We start from the raw sequence: 25,485 nt of genomic DNA, 5'->3' as shown, positions 1-25,485 counted from the left end.
TACACATTCACAGGCTGATTGCAAGGTTAGGGAATTAATAACTGTAGTAGACATACCAGGGTTAGCTGATGAATTTCTAAGCTTCATGTTTTCTACAGTGAAACTATCTAAAGTACAGCATTTGGACTGCCTCTGCTGCCACAGACCAGGAACTTTGATACTCCACCGGTTGAGTAAATTGAATCCATATATTGTATTTACGCTCTCTGTCAAGGTTGCTGCTTGACATTTCAAGTGATCAAAGGCAAGCAGTCATCAACCCTGTAGCCTTCAAAACTATGTTCATTACATTTAATCAAGGGCCAGCTCCGCCTCCTCACTTACTAACACTAAGAATGTCTGAATACACAGCAGTTTTCAGTAGCAAATAGAGACACACTACTGCATAAAGACAAAGAAAACTCCAACCAACAAAACCAAAGAGAAAATCAAATGAGTATCATCCTCCATAATGTGTAAGAACATAGAACTGAAAAGCTCAGATGTGCTCTGTAAGCATCCTACCTGAGGCGGCATCAATCCCTGTGGAAACTCCCCTTCGATCAGAGACTGGACGAGATGACCCTGGCATGCTGACTGGGTCAGAGCGGACCGGCTGGATCCTGCAATGCAATTTCATTTAGTTCACATATGTTACTGGCATGGAAACTGTCACTTCCTACAACAGACCTTAAATCAGGAATGCTAGAATGGCTTAATCCATTAAAGAACCATTCATTCTAAAACCAGACCAAAAAAACAAAAAAAGAGTACAGTCCCAAACTCCTACCCAAAGACAAAACTCTAAAAACATGCCATTCCTACCTTACCAGGAACACTCTAACTTCTTGTTAATGTTTGTTGTTCAGTAGATTAAAAAGGCGTTGGAAAGTTAAAATGAAATGAAAAAAAAAATGAGTAGAATTGGAAAAGAAGGAAAATACTGTGAAAACTGTGGTTTTTCCAAAGTATACACATGAACATTTATTGTATGGCATCAGGACTGAGTTCAATAAAAGACAGAAATGATACAGACTATACATATACATACATACATACATGCATACATACATACATACATACATTGTATATAGCCCTGGCTGTGCTAGAACTCTCTATGTAGAACAGGATGGCTTTAAACTCATTGAGATCCTCCTGCCTCTGCCCCCACAAGTGTTGAGATTAAAGGTCTATACAACTACATCTAGCCATAATTTAAATATTTAAGACACTCTCATGCCATCATTACAGACTGTTATTTTATTAACAAGGAAAGACAGGATAACAAGGCTGTATTGTACTGCACAGGTCAGCCAGGGCAGCTACTAAGTAACTTTCAAAAGATTACCAATTAACATATAATAATCAATTTGGACCTCAGCAAAACTGGTTTATTATATACAATATGAAGGAGCTCAAGAAGGATAATTTATTAGTACTGAGTTTCCAGTAGCTTTAGCACAAATACTATTAAGATAATAACTACAATTGAAAGTTCTAAGTCCCAGGCAATGAGGGAGAACAATGTATGCACCTATGATAATCCAGTGGGATCTTTACTGAACATTAACAGTATGCATAGTGTTATTTTAGAAGCAGGTTGAAATGAAATGTAAGATATGAAGTGTGTTTGCACCTTACTTGTGAACTGTTACTAAGAAAATCTAAGGTGCAGAATGAGATGTCAAAGCAAATAAAAGTACAAGACAAGAAGGTGTGAAACATAGTTAGTGATGGATAGCATATTTGATGGTGGTCAATAAGATCACACTACATAGTGACATAGCTAACAGTTTGTGCAAGTTGACAATATAATGTTCAACAAAATCACCACACAATTTCTCACAAAGCAATACATTGCTGTGCACATCGGATGAGCTTCTCTTGGAGCTAGGCAGGATATGGATCTGCTCAGCTATGCAGATCAGGCTGGGCTCAAACTCACAGATATCTACTGCCTTAGGACTGGGATTAAAGGTAACTGGGCAACCATGGCCAGTACTATACCAACCTTAGTGGTACCATATGGGGTAAATGACAGTATAATTAACACAAAGGATGAGTTGAGATTTTACAAGAAATGAAATAATTTTAAAGAAAAAGTGAGGCCAATGTCCCGTCATCTGACCACTGAGGCCAGAAGGACACATCCAAGAGGAGAGCAGCTGAGCCAGACTGGTGAAATGAGACAAGGGAACTACTAACTGGGTGGTAGGTTAGGTCATAATGACACTGAAGGATGACAAAATTAGAACACACATGCCTCAGACCTTCCTGCTTCAGCCTCTCAAGTGCGGGTAATACAGGCAAAACTGGCAAGGAGTTAAAGTTCAGCTAGACTGTAAGCAGCCGCTCAAAACCTGAAGTACAAATATAATGAAAACAAATATACAAACATATCCAGGATAAATATATTTAATATCAACAAACAATGCAACACCTCAGTTAAATCATGCATAAGCAATTTAAAGTTAGATGGGGGGGGGTCTAAGAACAACTGAAAGATTTTGAAAATGTAACATTATTTAAAAATAAATCAAGTTATAAAAGATTAGGAGGACTGTATCTGAGATAGATGCCCAGTGAAGCTGCGTGAAGCAGGAAGGTAGCCAAGGGGCTCCAACAGCACCCGGTGATGGTGACTAAGAGCAAAGTGATAGGGTCTTGTGCATTTCACAGAAGAGAATAAATAGTTAAAAAGAGACAAAGGTTTCCTGCGTTAGAAGTTTTACTACTAATATTTAATTATGTGATGCTGGAAATACAAATTGCTAAATGATGACCTTAAGTTGGCCCATGTTTAATAACCAACAACACTGAGTGAGCATGGTCCAGCAATCTTATTTACTGTCTTATATCTGAGGGCCATGCTTAAAAATTGGAACAAAATAAAGTTCAAGATGGAAGCCACTGAAAGCAAACTAAGCCCACAGAAAGATGAGCACTAAACAGAGGCTTACCTAGCACTTAGGAGATAACTTCATCCTTAGGAACCATGCTAAAGCTATAGCAAGGCCTAAGGATGAAGCAATGTGGTTCCACCCTTAGCACTATGTGAAGGGGAGGAGGAGCCTGAGGGAAGGAATAAAATAAAACAAAAAAGAACAAGGGAAGAAAAGAACAAAGCACTAAGTTAGGCTTAGTGGTACATGCCAACAATCCAAACATTTGGAAGGAAGGAGAGGAAGGATCCCAAGTTCAAAGCCAGCCTGAGCTGTATTGCCAGAACATGTCTATTAAAAGAAAAATAAAGCATTGATGGAGTAAAAGCAAAACCATATAAATGGAAGACTAAGGATCCTATTGAAAGCATAGGTGGATGACAGCGCCCCTTACCAGCAGGAAGTAGTTTGGAAAGAACGACGCCCAAATTCCCAAATATTGTGTATAAATGTTTGTTTTCATTTAATTGGACTTTCTTATATAAAATTAAATAAAATAATAATTAAAAAAAGAAAGCATTGGTGGTTTCTATGGTGCCCATTAGGGAACAGAGTCTCAAATTTCCAGATATATTCTGGAATAGAAGTGGCATAACTCGATGAACATATGTGACAAAAGAAAGGAGGTGTGAAGAAGGAACCTAGGCCAGATATGCAACATCCCACCTATAATCTCAGCACTTAGCAGGAGGCTGAGGCAGAGGGACAGTCATGCATTCAAAACCATTCAGACTATACAATGACACCAGGGCTAAAGAATCCTAACCAGTCCTTAAACAAAACTTTAGAGATTAAGAAACTAAAGGAACTGTGGGTTCTGGCTTTAGCAGTAGATCGGAGGAGTCAGATAAGATTGAAAATGAGAGAAAGAAAATGCTTTGGAGGCCATCACAAGAAAACACAGGCAGGCAAGTGGCATCATTTACATTCCAGCCACTCTGTGCATAGTTCCTGGCATTAAAGAGTGTAAACAAAAATTCTGAAGGCCTAGTCTAGCCTGGCAACAATTTTGTTTTTGTTTTGTTTTGAGACAGGGTCTCTCTTACATGGTCCTGGCTGACCTTGAACTCATAGAAATCCAGCCATCTCTGTAGAGTACTACCATTACAGGTATGGGCCATCACACCCAGCTTGGTTTTGTTATGTTTTCTTTTTAGGAAATTTTAGAATTTATTTATTTTTATTTTATGTACATTGGTGTTTTGCCTGCATGTGTATCTGTCAGGAGGTGTTGAGTGCCTGGCATGGGAATTATAGACAGTTGTGAGCTCCCATGTGGGTGCTGGGAATTGAACCCAGTTCTTCCGGAATAGCAGCAGTGCTTTGAACCACTGAGCCAGCTCTTAAAACCCTGGCCTTGTTATTTTTTCAAAATTTTTATTGCTACTAGGTGGTAGTGACAGACACCTTTAATCCCAGCACCTGGTAGATTGAGACAGGTGGATCTCTGTGAGTTAGAGGCCAGCCTGGTCTATAGAGTTGAGTTCCAGGACAGGCTCCAAAGCTAGAGAAACCATGTCTCGGAAAAAAAAAAAAAATTGCATTTGACAAAGAAGAAGGGTATATTTCATCATATGATTAAAATATAACTTCCCATAATTTTATTTTTAAACATACAATGCACAATAGATATTTAAAATGTTTGCAAAGGATGTTCTTATGGTCTTGAACTCACAATCCACCCGTCTTGGACTCTTGAATGTAGGGATTAAGGATGTGTGCAATTATATCCACTCTGAGTTTAACAACAGCCTGATTTTTTCCTGATGGAGGCTGATTAGACTCAGCCTTGGGCATATGAGGCAACCCTTTAGCACTCAGCCATATCCCAGTCCTAAAATTCTTTTGAAAGAGAAGAAAAGTAAAATGGAGATTGTATTACATTAAACTGAGCCCTTCAGTATCTACTGGTGTCTCTTAGAAAGACAAGTTAAATGCTATGCAAATACTAGACTCCAAAATTTAAAAATAACTAAATTGCATCATAAAAAACAGAAACGAAAAGTGTGCCTTTTAGACATGTATATGATTCTGACAAGTAAGAAGTAGAGAGTAAGGATCAGGAAAGCCCAGGCTACAAATCACAAATGAATCACATTAACCCTTCATCTTGCACCACATGAGGTAATGAGAAAGGCATGGGGGAGGAATTGAAGAAGAGCAATCCTGACTTCAGAAGGATGAGGGAGAGTACATGCAGGAGCGTGGACAAAGACAATAAGCTGGAGTGGCTTTTTAAGGTGCTCCAGTATTCGCAAAAAGACATTGTTGTATGTGATCAGCTCCTGAGTGATGACAGTAAATGACAGGTAACATATGCAGTCAACAGTAGAATACTGTGTCAGGAGAAATGTGAACCCTGAACACTTGCAAGTCAGCTCCTGGTTTCCTCTCTTACCTGAGACTGTTGAGATCCAGATCATCTGTATCGAAATCCAAGAGTGGCTGTGGTGTGTCACTCGGTCCGTGAGATTGCAACACAGACGAACTAGATGATATGACCGTGGTTTGGCCTGAGGGGTGGATGGTTTTAAACTGGAACTGGGGACCCATCCAAAGGCGTCTGTGGGGTCCAGTGTGCGTCACAATTTCAACCTGAAAAAGACAGTCATGGTTTCAATGTATTATGACCTGCAGAGGTAACTTCACAGGTCTCGAATCCCTTCTTTTAATACCCATGTTACATTTTAATGCCCACGTTACATTTTAGTGTAAGAGAACCCAGAGCAAAAATAACAATCACAATTATAATCTGCATGGACATTGCTGCTCTTGCAGAACACATAGCCAGTGGCTGACAGTGGCTTCCAAGTCCATTTCTAGGAGATGTTGCAATACTTTCTGAATTCTTAAAGAAGCTATACTCAAGCACACAGACCCTGACACACATAAATACACACACAGGCACGTACTTAAAATCTTTCAAAACACAAACGGCTTCACCAATAGCCATAAGGTAACAAAAATTCCAACACTGGGGATGAGAACCCCTCTTTTGAATTATTGGTCAGGGCTGTCAAAGACAATACATATAAATTGCTGCTATTGACCTTGGTTATGCCCCAGATGTGGAATGCAAGTCCCTATTGCTGAAGATATCATGCACTTCAGACACAGAAACCAGAGGACTTGACTGGATCTGATCTGAAAGTCTCCTCCTAGCTTTCATGACACCAGAATTTGTCATTCAAGCTTCTAAAGGAGGGAAGCAAATACCTATGAACCACAACAATGACCAGCAAGGCATAAAAACGCTAACTAAGAGCACAATAGTGGCACTTATGCCTGGGTGGTGAGCAACAGCTCTCTAACTGGACTAAGACTTGCTTAACATGAGGGAAATCATCCTGGTACTGGAAACCTAGCCAACTACCTAAGACTAATGTGGTCATGGGTCTTGGAGGAACATCTATAGCCTCCAATTTACTAAGCCAACATAATCCCTAACTACATTCTCAATATCTATCATTATACCCAAGGATAAATTAGTTCTCATCCCTCATCTAGGAGATGTCTCCTTGTAACAGATGGAGACCATTACAGAAAACTGTAACCTACAAAATGCAGTTGGGGAGCCCAGTCCCAATGAATATATCTATAACATACTCCTGCATCTAAGTCTCCCGGATAATTGTGCAAGAGAGAACTGAATGATTGTAAGATACAGAGACACAGGAAGTTTGCTGTGAGATGGTGTTTTCTAGTCAGAGAAGGTACACCCATGAATGAAGTCTCACCAATGTGGCTGCCTAAACATGACTTGAACAAGAATGACCCTGATAGATAATATGGAAGGGGGAGTAGTCACAAGGCCTCAACCATACACAAAGAACTGCACACAACTAAGGAATGCTTAAGGGGAGAAACAGTCTTTTCCAGGAAAGGGCACACAGATTAGTTATCTAATACTAAATAGTCAGCCTTGAAAACATACATATATTATACAAATTGTGAAGGTTTGGATCATTTATTTAGGAATAAATACACACACACACACACACACATACACACACACACACCTCCAACAAAAACAATTAAAGAGTAAGATCATGAACTTTAAAGAAAATGGGGAATGTAAATAGGAGGATTTAAAAGGAGGAAAGGGAAAGGAGAAATTAAGTACTTATAGTCTCAAAAGAAATGTAACCCAAAATTGTAGAAATGTACATACATCAACAAACCCACAATATATACACTATTTGTGTATCTAAAGCACAAAAATCCCATGAAAGAAAAAGGAGTTGTAGAGTTGAAAACCTGAGTTGACCACCCCATGTAAACAGTATCGGATCCTTAGGGAATGCCAGCCTTTGTAAATTCTGTGAGGTAAGTATTTACCACAATGTGGTCATGCAAAGGAAGCAACTAAAAGCAATTTTTTTCAAGCTCTTGAAAAATGTGCAGTTGCTTTTGGTTCTATAAAACTAAGATAAAGTCTCAAGTAATTCCACAGATGAAGCTGGTTTCCTGGTATAATACAATAATATATTTATGTTGCTTGTAAATTTTCTCAATCTACTTTTCAAATGATTTTTTTAAAGATTTATTTTATTTATATGTATGTATCTGTGTGAGGATATGTCACATGTTGCAGGTGCCTAGGGGTTTCCTAAGAGATACCTGATGTGGGAGCTGGGAACTTAACCACTGAGCTGTCTCTCCGACTCTTACATCTATTTATAAATAAAGGAGCTATTATTATGCTTTTTCTCTCATGTAACTGATACTGATGAAAATGTTTTCTCAACTGTCATAAACATTGATACAGGGTTTTACACATAGTAAAACAGTAATTCAAAAGTTTTATAAGCATCCCATTCTACGGAAGGGGTGGAGCTTTGCCAGGATTATACTCAATACTGTGAGAAAAAAGAGAAAGGAAGCCAGGGGTAAACTGAAAATGACTGTGCAAAGGATCCTTTTGAATGATAGGTTATGCAGATCTATAGCATACTTTAACTATCCTTCTCCCAGCCTTGCGATTGTTATACCCACCTCTGTGCAAAGGCTTTATCAAGCTGGCTTCCCACATGCCTTGAGTCCTTGCCCTGATTATTTTATATTTAATTACGTTTCTCAGACTGCAGTGATTAAGTTTAACAAAACACAACTGAGGTTCACGGAGTGCAAAACAGTTTGAGAGGGCACAGGCACCCTGGTCTTGGGAGGACATTCACATACCCACTAATGACAGGGAGAAGACACTTAGATCAAGGACAGTGAATTCTGATTTTCAGAGTTGAATTCAACAATGTAAATTAGGCCACAGATAAAGAATTGTGTATATTTTAAGCTCAAAACCATCAGTGTTACAGAGCCGAGAGGTAAACAGATGCCTGTGCAATTTCACTGAGGCGATAGCCAGATGTTCCAGTATTCACGCTCCTGTTGTGTGCAGGACAAACATATTGTATGCACTTTCACACTGACAGCACACATTACCCCTTCTTCTAAAAGAAAAGCTGAAGTGAAGGACAATGATTTCTTTGACAGCTTTCCTGGACAAAACTTGTGCACAATAGGTTTATTTTATCTGGATATCACCAGGAGAGGAAGGACCTCAGCATGTCAGATGGACTGTCGTTCACAGGGCATCTGTGAGCACTGCTGGTGTTGGAATGAACATACATCACCCAGAAATGGTTTGTTCCTCCAGTTTCTAGAGCCATTTCAGCTTTTCATGCTACCCTCCCTAAGCACATCACAAAGGGTCCCACTTCTTGGAGGCACCTGTCTGATAAAAGCTGCCCAATGGGTAATGTGAGACAGGTCATTAACCCCAGCAAATGATGTCAGACTGGAGGCAGACACAACAGCATCTGTAATGAAGTCCCTATAATCACTCCACTGTGAAACAAGTCACTTTGAAATCAAAGCGCTTCACTTCAAGACAGAGTCACCTAGTAAGGTGAGGAGAAGCCAGGTGAAGTGGTTTTAGGAGGGTTTAGAGGCCACCAATAACAACGTGGCCTGGGTAAAGCCAGGAAAGGAGTTGCAGCAGGAACTAGCAGAAAATAATGCTGAACTTCCTTATGACAGCACTGAGACATTTTGCATGCTCTGCATCAAAGCAAACATTTGCATGGGCACAGGTAAATGTCAATGAAATAAATACATAAAATGTACAGATAAAATGTATGTGTAGAACATGGAACAGGATTTCTAAGACATTCTTAATAAGGAAATACTCATAATTCTTGTGACTTATAAAGAGTTATAATTATCTCCATTTTCCTGTAAGGGAAAGAATAAAATAAATACAGATTTCCATTCTCCCTATTGCAATAAACACAATATATCAGAGTTTTACCTGGGAAAGCCATTCTTCATCTTCCTGTCCACTATGGTCAGAGGCTAAACTGTCATAGGACCCATGCCGAGTGATGGGGCCAGGACTTCCAGGGGGGATCGCTACAGAGGGAAAAAAAAAAAAAGAAGAACTTAAACCTCTCCAAACTGTACACCAGAAAACAGACAAGAACACAATCAGCTCCAGTAAAAGATATAACACATAAAACACAGGGGCAGTTTATGAACTAATGATCAAACAAGGTCTCAGAAATATCTCCAATTAACAGTAACAGGCTGTTGGTAAATGCTGTGTACCCAGCTACTTAGGAGGCTTCAGGAGAAGATCATGTCAGGGTCAGCCCAGACAATAGTAAGAGGCTTCACTATAAAAATAAATAAATAAACAAACAAATAAATACATAAATTTAAAACCCAAACAAAACTGTGGAAATTTAGTGATGAGATTCCTGGGGAAGGATTAACTGAATCCATCTGAACACCCAAAGTTCCCTGAGGAGCTGGCAGATGTGCGTGCTAGGTTACTTGTGATGGGTTCAAAGAACCCATCCATTCATTACTTTTATCTGCAGTGATCCAAATATTGTCTTTCTTGGCTATTTCAAGTAATTTCCCTAATTCTTTACTGCTAAGATATAGTTGGAAGTGGTCTATATTTTCCTACAAAGAGAACCTTTGGTTAGGAAAAGCAGTAAGGTTCTTTGTTCATTTATTGGTGTCTGTTGGAAACAGGTTTTATTCAGGCCAGGCTGCCTCAAAGTCACTATGGAGTTGAGGATGACTTTGAACTCTTTTTGAGACAGGGTCTATCTATGGAGTTCTGGCTGGCCTGGAACTCACAGAGATCCTCATATCTCTGCTTTCCAAGTGCTAGAGTTATATGCATACACTGTTGTGACCAGCCTTGATGTTGAACGTCTAGTCAACCTGCTCCAACTTGCTAGGATTACAGCATCTGCACCAATGCTAGCTTTCTGAAGAGCTAGGAATCCAACCTCGTGCTTCCTGCATGCTAGGCAAGCAACCCACTAGTTCAGGTACTCCTCAGCCTGAACAACAAAATGTTTCTAACATCCATTGATTCCCAACAGTTCCACAACCCGAGTGTTTTCTTTGAAGGCACAATCACTCCTGAAGTCTCTGGATTCTCTCCATTCCTTCTTTTAGAAAGACCTCATTTTTAAAAGCCCCATTTTAAAAGGTTCACAATAAAACTGGGCTGAATGCACAAACTCCCCAGCCCCGCACCTGCCTTCAGAGAAACCAAGCAAAGAAATTAACTGGGAAACAGAACAAAAGAAAAGGCATGGGGGTGAACGGGTAGGAGCAGGGGGTAAGCAGTAAAAAAAACCACAGCTATAACAGGAAACAACTGCATCATTTCCACTACCAGTGATATTTGTAACTACATCTACACCCAAAATTTCCTTAGCACAGAACACTAAAAAGAACACAAGCATTTTAAATATTCTTAATACAGATTCCATGAAAAGCTTAATACATATTTCTACGAACAGTAAAGGAGATGCCAATCTTATTTGATGATGACAAGGTAAGGTATGGAGAGAAGAAAGAAATCATGGAAACGGATACAAACAAAGGAGATAACAAATGACCCCAAGGCAAGATTTTTAACAGACACATGCTCATAAAAAAAAGTTATCTGAACTTGTTTTGAGAAATGAGACCCAATTCAGCAGTGATGGGCAGACATAAATATAGTGTCAAAATTAAGATTTTCAACAGTCCAAACTATTAACTGCTGGTTCTTCAAAATCCTGGTTCTCTAGCACAGGCATGTTGCTATTTAGCTTGAAACTCAAATGATCACAAATGATCTCTTATGGTGGCAAATGACATCATACATAAAAGAGCACTCTAACAATTGTCCATTATTATCCCAACACTCTTTGGGGACTAATTCTGGTATATACTGTGAAGATGGTAAGTCAACTGATGTTCTCAAGAGGCAGCTGCCCCCAAAACATTCATCACCTTTGTCTGATGTTAAATCTTGACACAGACAAAACCAAGAGGAATTCTCAATTGCCTCTCCTCCCTTCCCTTAAACTAGTATTTAAAAAAGATGGGGTGTTCATGCCTATGGCTCTGAGTCCAATCTCAGCACACACAAGGCAGAAGGAGAGAATTTCATGTTCAATGCCAACCTTGGGCATTGAAGTACTACACCCCTCCCCAAATCAGCACATGCCACGAAAAAAAAAATGTTAACAAAAAGATTGACCACTTATTTGACAGCACATGCTGTGTAGAGCAGATGAGAATGGAAGAGATTTTAATGAAGTGTAATGAAGTCATGTAGATATCTGAGGATAAAATATTACCAAGGTAAAATGAAGCAAAGTAGTACAATGATGTGGTTAGTAAAACTAGAGTCATATGATAAAATGACTGCACAGCTTTAAGCAAGAGAGTAAACCACCTTTCCAGGGGAAAATACAACCAAATGTGGATTTCCAAGAGAATGTGTGGCATACCACATGCCCTGGACCTAAAGCTGTAGCTTTCTAGGAGTAAGAAGTCAACAAGTATTAAGTGTAAGGCTGAAGTTCTGTATCCCAGACTAAGTGACAGCAACCGAATGGTATGACACTAGGTCTTCATGAAATTGTGGACATTCTGGTGGCAGGGATGAACCTAGGGTAAGGATGGAGTGGAACTACTGCCGGAACAACACTGGTCTTGAGTTGGCAGTTTATTGGTTTGCTGCACTATTGTTTTTGGTTGTGGGCATGCTTGGAATTTCCCAAGGGGCTGGAGGAGGATGAGGAAATAGGGTGGAGGAGGAGCCTTTCTGTCCTCATCAGCTTACAAAGGAAGTAGTAAATATTCCAAATATACAACACAGACATGAATTCTTTGTATATGTGAAATAGAGACAATAAATATGTCTCCTTTAAACTGACAGAAGGGAAAAAATAAAAATAAAAAAGACAACAAAAGGAAGCCGGGAATTTGAACTGCAAACTCCTATGCGGAGATTTTAAAAAGGTCTTCTGCCCACTGGTTTCCTAATTAAGATGCTCTGGCAGTAGCAGAAGATGGAAAATGTAAAGTGTAGCAGAAATATTCTCCATATTAATTGAATATCCTTTTTTTCTCCCCTGTATTTATTAATGTTTGAAGCTTTCTCCAATCCTAGTTAGGTAGAGAAGTCCACATTTATTGCCTTGGGGAGGGAAATGACATACCAGATCACAGGTAAGAATAAATGCAAACTTTGAATGTAGTAGGATGAAAAACAAAAACAAAAGGCAAAAAGACCATGTGATTGGAGCAGAGTCTACATATTTCCCATCCTTAGAATCAGAAATGAAAAGAATATTTCTGAGTGACAGGCATGAAATGAGCACAGAATCTCATCTACTCTGAATAGAGTTCAGGAAGGACAGAACATTTGGTATGCGTGCAACAGTAACAGGCAATGTTCTGAGGACCATAAGACAGGAAGTAGAGACAAAAATGGATGCTAAGGCAGCCTGTATCCATCAATATCCAATAATCTCATCAACAACTAAGTAATGTACTTGGTCCTAACGAGAAAAAAAATGTTTGCAAATATATTATGTCAGATTATTTTACACAAAATTTAGATGCAACATTAGAAAGGATATCAGTGATTCATTTTTTATATTTCCAATAATATAGGCATAAACTATAAGTTAATAAATTATTTAATTTAATTCTGTACTGTATTTGGTTTCTTAAGACAGGGTTTCTCTGTGTATCCCTCGCTGTCCTGAAACTCACTCTATATAAAAGGTTGGCCTCAAACTCAGAGATCTACCTGCCTCTGCCTCCCAAGTGCTGGGGTTAAAGGCATGCACCACTTCCTCCCTGTGAGGAATATTTTTCTTTTAATTAATTTTTATATGTTGATGTGTACCTGAGTATATGTATGTGAGCCCCTTGCATGCAAGAGCCTGCAGAGGTGAGAAGAGGGCTACAGACCCCTTAATTAGAGCTGTGGGCAATATGAGATGTCAGAAAGGTGCTGGGAACCAAACCTAGGTCCTCTGAAAAGGCAATAAGCACTCTTAACCACCAAGCCATCTCCACAGTTCCTAAATGAGAATATCCTTGATTCTAATTAAAGTTGTGCAATCCAAGTTGACAGAAACAAGTTACGTACCAGCCTTTTTATTTTTATGAAATTTATCTGTTGTATGTGTATGAGTATTTTTGCAAGTATGTATGTATGTGCAACATGTGTATGCCTGGTACCCATGGAGGTCTGGAGAGTCAGATCCCCTGGAATTAGAGTTATGGTTGTGAGCCACCTTGTGATGTCGGAACCTCTAGAAGAGCAGTGAGCGCTGTTACCAAAAAGGAATCTCTCCAGATTTGGTTAGTGGGTTTTTTAAATCAACTCTTTTTTTAGGTAATTGACAGTTGTTAGAATAAAGGAGAAGGAACCTCAAGATGTGAAGCTCACTATCTTACTCCTACTTTTGCTACAGGAATTTATAGTGCAACTTATCAAGCTAGATGCAGAGGAAGAACTGTCAATTTACTTTAGACTAGCACTTTAGAAATACAGTCTCCAAAACAGACATTTAATAAACAGAGAACACCAGACAGGGACAGGATGAACAGACCGTTACATGGTAACTGGGAACCAGAATGTTTACAGCCTATGTTCTCAGGGAAGCAGACACGCATAGAGTGAGTAAACAACAATTTAAAATAAACAACAACTAAAAAACCCCACCTAGTGTATTTTAGTGTATTTTGCTGTGAGAGGGATGTGTGTGTGTGTGTGTGTGTGTGTGTGTGTGTGTGCTTGTATGTACACTTCTATACTTCATATGTCTCAGTTGTCTCAGGACAAATAAAACAAAACACATTTGTCAAGTGCTGATCTCTGCAAAATACTCCTTTCAATCTCAGCCCAAACTGCTTTCCACAATGATAAAGTAAAATCATGAGAAAATTGAAATGGTTTGATAACCATGTCCCTAAGTCCAAGTCAAAGAATATGTTTTGAATTCTTCAAGAACTTTGGTTTTGGCTTCTGAGGTGTCTTCTGTAGCTGACTATAAAGATCTGTGTGCACAGAAATTTTCTTTTGATTATCTAAAGAAAATTGAAAACCTACCTTTCGTGCTGTTAACTCTGTGCATAAAGTATCAGGCTTCACTAGTCCTAATTACTAACCAACAGTCCCACGTGAATTTAAACATCCACCTCTGAATTCTGCTAAATCCTTCCTTCCCATGTTAGTATGTGTGATGTAGTCCCAGGTTCTAAAACAAGTCATTACCACTTCAGGGGCAATGCAAACTCCCTCCCAGCCCAAATGACAATAGCCCTTCAATTTCATAGAATCAAATGTTTTCTAAAATGCCCTCCTAAGAAACAGCTAAATCTCAAGACCTTAAGTCCTTCATCAACAAACCTACTCTGTGCAGAGGAAATGGGGATGTTCTCTCCATAGGCGCAGGAGGAGAAATGGTCTCTTAGTGGGCTGGCTTTGTTTTTCAAGTATTCAGAAGAAAGTTGGACATCTTAAAAGAAATTAAAGGGACAGTTATTGCTTCAAAAAAGTGAGGTTGTATCTTGTACTACTGCAATTAAATAAAGATTTGCAACATGTAGAAAAGGCCAAGAATACATGATTCACCAGCTCCTTGCTTAAAATGGACATAATGCAATGAGCTATTTAATACATAAAAGCAATGAGCACCTCTAGTTTGTGACACCAGTGAAAGGATTGTTTGTTCTGTTCTTTCTGGGTACTTATTTATTTATCTGTGGTAACAATGTGAAAACATCTGAAGTGTGGCTCCACAAGCTTACAACACATAGATGGTCAACAACAGTAGTGACAGATAGCCAAGTCTGGCCTTCCAACATTCACAGGTATTACAAGCCTTTCAATGTCCTACAACTAATTGCAATGAGACAAATCCGGGAGGGTGCTTGCCTGCATATGACCTCTTTCCAAGTGAAAGAGTACTATCCACTTCAAAGCTACATTGAAAAACTAAACGAAATTTAAATCCACTTAAGAACACAATGAGAAATTTGAAATCCACACTATGTATGTCATTGAATCCAAAAAGTTCTCTGTAGCTAGAAAAAGAGGATCTCGGGAAGGTCAGGCTGGTGGCTAAACTTTGTGAGGAATACCGAATATTCTTGAGGTTCAGATCAGAGTGGTTTCTGTAGCCCTCAAAGTCCCCACCCCACAGAAAATGATGAAAAGTAGTCAGTCACACTGAAGCCTTTAGTAAGGACCTGGGAAGCCAATTATGTGCCAAAAGATTCTAGTCCTTTAGGTTATTTCAGGGAACAATGTGTCTTTTTCTAGCTACAGAGAACTTTTTGGATTCAATGACATCATGCTGCCTTGAATGAAACAGCTCTAGCCAGGTTCACCCAAAGGCCACCGGTGATAAACTCCCATTCAAGGACAAACTCTCACATGTATTTGGTTCTTATTAAAAGCAGCGTTTCTGTAGCAAGCATACAATATGACAGCACACCAAACCGAACTCTGCTTCTGATGAGAAAGCATTTGGGACCCCAGGGGAGAACTGGAGGGCAAATGCAGTTTCTTTCTGTAGAAATGAAAATCTGCCTTTGAAAGCCAACTCTCCAGAACAACCAACCAAATAGCAAAATGCACAAAGACATTCCCAATGAGCCAACCACTCACAGGAGGGAAACACAACAGTCAACCAATGTGTGTCAATAGTAGTAACAGACATCCACACATGTAAACAAATTATCATTTTATATCAGAAATTCCTTACTTTTCAATGACTAGGGGAAAAAAGGGGGAAAGTCGCCAGCTAAAAATCACACAACAAAAAGATCTGAAGGGATGGTTAATAATGGAACCCATCACTCTGTTACTGTGCTGTAAGTGGGGGCTAAGGAGAACACTGAATTCTATAGAAGTGCTCCCTCACTGCGGACCTGCTGATCAGCAGGCATACTTCATAACAGCTCAACAGCAGCGTAACAGCACATACAGGAATAAGCTTCTCCCACATTTATATTAAATGGATCAATGATCTTCCCTGCACCCTGGCCCTGGGGTACCATAGATATTCACTAATTAATTATTAAAGTTTTCTAGCATTCAGTCATTGCACATCTCTGGTTTCACTTTCCTTTTCTTCCACATTCCCAGAAGAACAGTCACCAGCAATATATAATTAGAAAAATGACATATCCTTATTGTCTATAAGAGAATACATTTCCCTGAATAGCCTTCAACTCCGGGTACATCTTATCCCTCTCTCTCCAGTTTCCTTTTCCAGGTTCCCAAAGTCTTCTTCCACTGCATGACTAAAGGACCTTTCATTTGTTATTCTTGTTGCCCTAGAGGTCATTTTACATTGTGTGTCTGGACAAGTGATATCTGGAAGCAGCCTGGCAGGGCTCACAATTTCGTTTTACTACTCAGCATGACTGTAAAGATCTCATAAAATGAAGAAAACAATAGAGCCTAATGGACTGGTATTCTTGGCCAGATCAGCAACTCTGCTGAGCGAAATCTCCAAACCGTCCCAATTTTCCACTTGGAAATGAATAAACAAGTATATGGCAATGTCTTCAAGACATCTGCAGCTAAAGTCCCCACTGGAAGGATGTCCACAATGCCAACCTAATACATGTGTCTGCAACTCACTCCACAGCAAACCGCTGCAAAGGCACATTAACTCAACAAGAGCAGCTAGATAAGGAAATAAGTCCATCCTGACTGAGCTAACTATACAATCTTGATTAGAGCTTGTGGGTTTACACTATAGCTATGGAGTCTAAACAGCAAGACATGACTGTATCCTCAGGCTTGCCTGGGAGCAGCATAAAATCAGTGACACAGCACTAACCTCCTGGGGGGGGTGGTGAGGACATCTACGGGACAGGGAGGTCATTTCCATTAAACATACCGTGTGCCTATAGATAAGTAGGTGTTTAATACAAAGCTGTGGAATAGGAGAACTACAATGAATAGAGTCAATAGAGTGAGTCCAGCCAAGGACAGGAACTGAAAAGCAACCAAATGCAAAGTGAGGCATGGCTGATTCACTGTGTCTTAAGTCATGTGTCTCACCCATCTTATTAGGTGCAGCAGGTTTTTCTAAGATACTTCTCCTTTTATTTATGAAACTGTCTACATATGTACCTATTATTAATATTGCTATATTTACAAAAATATCAAACATAATACCAACTTTACTCACTCACTGTTCTGTTTCATGAATAATAAAAAAAACTCAGAGATAGACATTGGGGTTCAAACTGAAGATCAGAAAAGCAAAGCAGCGAGCCACTAGCTCTAACCTCTACCTCAGACCAAAAGGGTGATCCTGGCTCTAAAATTCCTCAGTCTGGCTGGAGACTGAATCACAAATACTGAATACCAAATGACCTGCTCCTATCATATATACCTGTCTAGTGCTGGGGGATTACAGGCATGGGCTCTGTTTCTCTTTTAGACTGATTCACTTTCATGTAGCCCTAGGTGGCCTTGAACTCACAGAGATCAATACACCTCTGTCTCCTGAGTCCTGGGATTAAAGGTGTGGGCCACCAAAGACCAGCTTCTATGGTTGTGGATAGCTTTGTATTCTGATCTCTAGGCAAACTTCATTAGATCATAAACAATATATCACCACACTGTCCAAACATATGACAGTGAAGAGTTTTAGTTGAAAGTAGAATCACCCAGGTCTAAATTTTATGAAATATCATGAACTGCACTTGGGCCTGGAGCCACTGATAAATAATCTCAGCTACATGGGAACTGAGGTAGGAAGACTACAAGTTCAAAGTTGTCATGGTCTACTGAGTGAGTTGCCTGGACAACACAATGAGAATAATTTTTATATTTTATTTTTTAAGATTTATTTATTTTATGTATAAGAGTGCTCTATCTGCATGTACACCTTTATGCAAGAAAAGGGCATCAAATCCCATTATAGATGGTTATAAGCCACCCTGTGGTTACTGGGAATTGAACTCAGGACCTCTGGAAGAACAGCCAGTGCTCTTAATCTCTGGAGACTCAACTTTATAAAACGTGAAAAAAGAGAGGCCCATGAGAGGGTTCAGTGGGTAAAGGAGTTTACTGCAAAGCCTGAGTTCCATCCCTGAGACTTGTGCTAGACAGAAGTGACTCTAGCAAGTTTTCCTTGGACCTCCAGGAACACACATAGGGTGGGTACAGGCAGAGCACCACCATGGGGTGTGGATGGCACATGGGCTGGGGAATATGGAGAGGAGTAGTAGTGAAAAGGGGTCTGGGGATACAGCACAGCAGTAAAGCTTTGGCCTAGCATGCACTAAGAGATGCAACAATCCCCTGTACAGGGGGAAAGAGAGGCAAGAAGAGGCAAAGAGAGGAAGGGGTAGGTAGAGAGAGACACAGACTGGCCATGAGTACAATCCTTAAGAGTAGCAACAACCTCACAATTAATGTAACTCATACACTTGCATTTTAGATGTACTTCTTTCAGCAATAATCAATCTCAATCCTTCATTCTACACTCTACAAAGGTGCCATACTTCATATGAGGGTAAGATGAGAAAGGGTATACTTTGAATTGATGAGAAGTTAAAGAACCACACATTTGGCTCTTTAATAATCAGACATCAAGATTTTGCTACAAAAAACAAACTCTGGGGTAACAGAGCACTTGCCTGGAAACTTGGTGGCCTGGGACTTATCACCACTACAAAACTCACCCACAAAAACAAACAAATCCAAACAGAGCAGCGAGACAACAAACTGAAAAATAAAAGGGATGGGAAGCATTTATAAAAGTAAGAATTATGCTGTACAGAATTAATGCAGCTTTTTCCATGCATTACTTGTTTATTGCCTAATACTATTCTAGGAAAGTCTAGATCATTATACAGCAGGAAGAACTAAGTAGACATTTTCTCTTGCCTAAGCAAAAGAGGCAAAGTTGTCTTGGCATGAAGAGCAGGACGCTTTTAGACCTGGAAGACATCAATGTTCTCAGCCCATACATAGGAATGTATTTCAGAGTCCTACACTATGTGTTCCTATAAGTCCAAACAAATGAGTTAAAAACACTGAATCAAGAGGACCAAGCTGACTAACAAGCACCTAAGGGCTCTCTCTCTGAGAGCAAGAGAACATTTTCCAAGGCTTACTCTTCTACTGTCAAACAATGACAGCCACCTGGAGTGCTCCAAACCTCTGCCTCTGCATCCATCTCATCTGCAGTTCTGAAGTTTATCAACAGATGCATACGCAGTGAAGTACTCACGAGAAAGGCACAGAGAAAGACTCCTCCTTCCACTGTGTGCATGTGTACACACAAAACTTTCTCCAGAAACAAGGGCAGGTAACTTTCCCAGGGAAACAGAAACAAGAGCAGGTAACAGGTTGATCCATAAAACAACTTACTGTATTTTGTGTATGTTTGACCATTTCTATAATTATCTTTCCTGTCTTTATTTTTATGGTATGATGATCAAACTCAAACTTGTCAAGAGTGTTACAAACATTTGAAAAGAACCTGACCAAATCACTTCTCATGTGAAGACCGATCATCACTTTGACACTTTTCTTGGCTACAGAATGAGCTATAAGGACAAGCCAAGATTGTTCAGGGAGCCACAGTTCAAATAAATCACAATAGCACCTTTCTAAAATACTTCTTTGGTGCCTTCCATGCTGCTGAGTGAAACCCCACAAGCTCCGATGGCCATGCCCGCTGCCTGAAGTTTGTTTCTGTCCTCTAACAACCTTCTTTTTCCTTCCTCCTCCATCCCTCCTTTCGTGTTCTTTCCTTCATGTTTTCTGTCTCTCCTACATTTCTTTTTACCTTCCTTGCACTTTAATTTTCTCTAAATATTAAGATATTAGTATAATGTCAATTTTTTCCATGTAAACTTCAAAAAAATATGGAGTGGAAAATGAAAGCTGTTTCAATCCCCCTCATTCAATGAAAATAATGATTGCAAAAATAATCTCATAAAATCAGATGCTCTTTGACACTTCAGAAGTTCAATGTTAAGACACATTTTAGGATAAGGCTTCTGAGTCTTAAGGCGAATATCCATGGAACATTCCAGAAATTAGCCTTTCAGCAGGAATGGTGAGCAAACCTTACAATTTACTAGGAGAATGAAGGCAATCAAAGCATAAGGATAGAAGAGGAACGCTCAATTTGCATTTCAAATAAATGGATTTTCAAATAAAAAGTATTTTGCTTAATACTTGGGAAATGCACAAAACAGTAGAGCCACACTTGCTAAGGACCCTACTTAGATCTGAAAAGCCTCCTAGCTTCTGAATTTTTGTTTCAGGACAAGTTACAAGAATCTTGGGCAGAAATCATCCCAGTCCTTACAGTTGCCAAGGGGTTTGCATTGTTTAACTATAAAGATGAGAAAGCTGAGGCACAGAAACTACTAAGTCAAGGAAACATTGAAGGAAAACTGAACCACCTCATTCCAAATTTCCCATTCCCAAGCTAAAGGCCATACCTTCTGTGCAAAGCCAGGCAAGAACAGACACAAATTTAGAGCAAGCACAATTAAGAATGCAGCCCAAGAGCTGAGCTACATGGTTCTCTTGGTATTTTCTGTAGTATCAGAAAAAAATTTCTGTGCCGCCAATCAGAATAGTTTTTACACAGCAGAAAAATGTTAAGTCATTCACAGGAGAGGAGCTAAGAGAAGCTGCTCCGTTAATGGCAAAAGAGGTGTAGTTGCACACATAAGACATATTGCTAGGAGGAGATCTCCATGTAAGACATACTGCTGGGAGATCTCCACTGTAGCAAGATCCATATTGATATGATTACATTTCCCATAGTTGAGAGCAGCTATAATTAATGGATTTCCCTCCCCCTCTTAATGCAGCCATTTGTCATTCACAAACAGAACGCCCAATCAATTTTGATGTATTAGTAAGCAGTTTGTCAAACAGTGCTATAATCCAGTTAATATATTAATTCTTATCATGAACAGAATGCTAACAACTACTAGGTTTTCTGTGACTGGTTTGGAGAGAAAAACCTATCCCTGAACTCATGGTCTTGCCATAATCACTCTTCTATCTCCTTCTTGACCCATGTCTGTCTATGAACAGTGAACTGGAAACAAAACCATTAGCTATACAGTGCTTCCTGGCAGCTGCTTCAAATTCATAGCACAAAAGAAACCTGGGGTTTTCCAAACTCCTCGGTGGGAGAGTGGGTCACTAGAAGCTGGGTCAAAACTCTGGACTTTAAGAGTCACCAATAATCTCAAGAGCAATCCTGATCGACAACAGATGATGGCTCAGTCCCTTCACTGTATCGAAGACAGTGTATATTTCTCTACCGGTAAATGTAAAATCAGAATTGGAAGCATGCCACTTATAGAAAAAAAATTTGAATTAGAATGAGAAAGTACAGACACAGAATACTAAATTCACATTCTGTATATTAGGCTCTCTCTGGCCCATTTCAGAATCAGGGAAGAGCTAGGGGAAAACTGGACAGACTGACTTGGCACAAGGCCGTGTATTTATTTAAAAACCTGCAGTATAAACTAGTCCTCCAAACTATCAGACATCCCATTGTTTTATGACTACTGAGAAAGGTGCCCTATGTAACAGAAAAGCACACTGAATATTTTTCTATGACCTAGAGGGCAGAGGTCACTTATTATAAATGGATAATGAGACCTAATGCAGTGCTCTGAGGATGGACAAAGAAAGGGTCTATCCACAGCCCCTGGTGGATTGGCTGTTCAGGCTTTTATTTCCTCTGTACACTTAATGGAGTCAAACAATTGACAGAAATTCTATAGAGAAGGCTGAAACTGAGAGAAATGGCTGTATTCTAACTCTGACAGACACATACAAATAGTGATCCTGAAATGGCGCCAGAGCTCCAGCCACCACTGACAGAGCAGACGGCTGTAGCATTCCCCCTAAATTCCCATTTAGTCATTTATTAGCAATTAACCTCTCTGATGCAAGCAATGGCACATCAAACCAGGAGCTCCTGCCAATATCAACCCATTACGTTACTGCAGGTGAGCCAAGCCCTGCCATTAGATTCCAGCCCCACGTTTTGGAGAAAATGGTGAACAGATACTGCTGGTACCCTCTATTTCTGTCCTCCTACCTGCCTATGATAAAGCTCAATCCATGGCAGCAGGGTCTATTTAAAAACCATAAATGTAACTGGAATAGAGTAAATGACATCAGATGCATAGATCTTAATGGCCTACAGACTTTGGACCAACATTTTCCTTTATCACAATCAATGTCCTGTACCACTTAAATCTGCCAATTCACTGTAATAAATATTAATATCATCAATGGAAAAAGTCTACTCAGAACTATATTTGGAAAAACAGCAGGTACTAAAACACTCTGATAGGACAGTGATCTCCTATAAGAACACACATGGAATTCTGTAATAGTAACAGATGCCAATAGGTTAGAAGATGCCTTTTGTATGCACTTTTTCCTTTGTGTTACTTCAGTTCCAACAAAAGTAGTAACAGGAATGTGATTCGCATGGTAAAATTATTCTGACTATCTAGGTAAAGACCTGGGGAAAAAATGAAAGCATGTATACTAAGTCCAGGGATTGATATAATCCAACCTTTCAAATTTATATAATTTATAGTCAACTATTTCATACCATTTTTAGGAATGGGAATCAACAATTTCATAAGGTTCATCCAAGCTGTAGAACCCATGTGGTCCAAATGAGGCCTACAGGTCTCAAACTTTAGTTTCTTACAGGAAAATACTACTTCATGAAAATAATCTCTCAAGGGAATGGCATATGCCAACTGAAAAAGTTTAAATAAGGGAAAATATTTGCATGTAATTCACTATTAAGAGACAATCTGGACAGGGCAGCATGACACACCCTATGGCCAACAATGGACTATAAATACTCTTTAAATAAGTCCTACATTACAAGTTTCCTCTACAAGAGAAAAACATTTCACTCTTCCTTTTCCACCTCCCCCCAGTACTGGGCAAATATTTATAATGGACAATGCAAGGAAACATTGCTGAGTGCCTCCATCATCCTTGGTACATACCACAACTGCAATGCCATCCAGGATGTCAGACTAATAGAACATGACATTGAGAGACAGCAGCTCCGAAGAAAATTGCAGAATATTTAGCTGTTTTTCCCTGGCACTGACAATGTCAAAAACAAACAAGAGTGATGTGAGTGAGTGAGTGTGCGTGCGTGTGTGCATATACACACATGCATGAAGGTAGGGCTAACCATTCTGTGTCTGGAGTACCAATGTTCATAAGAGATATCTCTACTGAACTGCAAAAACAGTAGAATTAAAATTCACCCAAACACATAAGTAAGAACTGTAATGAAAAGCTGTGATTCATTATATTCCTGACCTTTTTTTTTTTTTTTAACTTGTATTGATTCTGTGTAAATTTCACATCATATGTTCTGATTCCACTTATCTCCTGCTCCTTTTGGAAATCCACCCTCTGCTCTTGAAACCTAAACAAAATCAATTTTAAAAGAAAACAAAGAAACAAAAACCAGATAGAGAGGAATCTGTTGTGAAAGTGTTTCGTGGCCCACTGAACCACACACTTTACCTGTTAGTCCGTTCATCTTTACTCACAAGTATTCACTGCAAAGAGTCTGGCTTGAGACCTCTGATTTCTGTCCTTCTACAAATACAATCAATCTTCATCCTCTACCTTCTACACCTGTCTCAAGTCTAAGCTATCACTTATCTGGTAACTATCTCTTTTGCTTTGGAAATGTATAAATAATATATAAACGGATTAGTGAACTATGTGTAAAATAAAACAAAGCACGACATGAGATGTAAAGGCAAACAAATCTGGAAGTAGACTCAGCGGCAGAGAGAATGGGAGGCCTGGGTGGATCCATGCTTGTGGTGTAAGCATGAAGACCTGAGTTCCATTCTCTACCACCACTGGGGAAAAAGAAAACATGACCCAGGCACATGGAGGCAATTTCTCAACAGAGGTACCCAGGTCCCATGTAAGGTATATTAGCAATCAGGATTAGCCATCATGTCCTCATACACATAAATATGTATGCAAAAAGCTGGGTAAGACCTTTGGTGAAGTTGTAGCCATGGTTGCAATGGAAATCCCAGGATTTTGGCACTGTCAAGATGCTGGGATATCCACACTAAGGCAAGTATGGAGAATATTTGACCTTGGCATACAAGTGCTGTATGTGCATGGGGGGGGGGGCTGTTTTGCAGAAGGCAGAGCAATAAAATAGGATTTTCCCAAGCCCTATGGAGCCTAGTAGATAGTGAGGGGAGTCCCAGATAGTGGACATAATGCCTTTACACTGTTGGATTTTGGTTTTGCTTTGATCTGATTATAACTGTGCTCATATTCTTTGCTTTTTAGATAATAAACTGTGTAACTTATTTTTTATTTTACCACTCATAGGAGACTTTGGATATTAAAGGAGAACTCAACTTTTAAAGCACTGAAAAATTTAAGACTATGGGACTATTTTTAAGATTGAACCACACTTTATATTTTGATACAAATGTGAGCTCTTGGGGATCAAAAAGAAAGAAAAGGTTATGGTTTGATAAGGATGAATATGTACGTATCTGAGTATCTGTGTGTATCACATTCATCTAACTGACAAAGGTTAGACTTGTTTTGGCTAAACTTGGTCATCACATCACACAGCTAAAAGTGGGAACCACAATGGAAGAATTGCCTCCTTGAGACTGGCCTATAGACATAATATTTTCTTGACTGCTAATTGATGCAGGGGTCCTGGGCTGTAAACAAAAAACAAAAAACAAACAAACAAAAAAGAGTAATCCAGTAAGCAGTGTTTCCTGCCTTGGTTTCTCTCAATGGTGGGCTGTCATCTTTAATATGATGTAAAACTGTTCCTTCCCTAAGTTGATTATGATCATATTTATCACAGCAAAAAACATTCAACTTGCACAAAAGGTCTTTTCAATTTGTTTCCCTTTTGGGTACTGGAGAAATAGCTCGGTGGTTAAGAACATTTGCAGTTCTTTTCAGAAGCCCTGAGTTTGGTGCCTAGCACCCACATCTGGTGACTGACTCACACACCTGCAGCACCTTCTTCTGGCCTCTCCAGAAGCACACCACACACTTCTTTTAAAAGGTACGAAACTACCCCATCAAAATGAACCTTTATCTTGCACATTAATGGAACTATCAACTATGCCAATTTTTGAGGTTTCATTTTTCCCTCTTTGGCATAATTTCCAT

The 25,485-nt window shown here is 39.4% G+C and overlaps 1 protein-coding gene across 8 annotated transcripts in view; it reads right to left on the bottom strand.

Annotated features, from left to right (window-relative positions):
• The window catches only part of Bcas3 (BCAS3 microtubule associated cell migration factor), a 465,957-nt gene that overhangs the window by 241,931 nt on the left and 198,541 nt on the right, over nucleotides 1-25,485 (bottom strand). For all 8 annotated transcript variants that reach the window (XM_051185484.1, XM_051185424.1, XM_051185742.1 and 5 more), the window contains 3 exons: nucleotides 9,232-9,332; nucleotides 5,320-5,516; nucleotides 505-602 (listed from right to left, as the gene is read on the bottom strand). In XM_051185484.1, coding sequence (XP_051041441.1) covers nucleotides 505-602; nucleotides 5,320-5,516; nucleotides 9,232-9,332 — 396 coding nt within the window. The remainder of the gene's footprint in view (nucleotides 1-504; nucleotides 603-5,319; nucleotides 5,517-9,231; nucleotides 9,333-25,485) is intronic.

Source organism: Phodopus roborovskii, unplaced genomic scaffold (assembly GCF_943737965.1).
Source record: "Phodopus roborovskii unplaced genomic scaffold, PHOROB, whole genome shotgun sequence".
NCBI lineage: Eukaryota > Metazoa > Chordata > Mammalia > Rodentia > Cricetidae > Phodopus > Phodopus roborovskii.
This window is presented reverse-complemented; position numbering and strand designations above follow the sequence as displayed.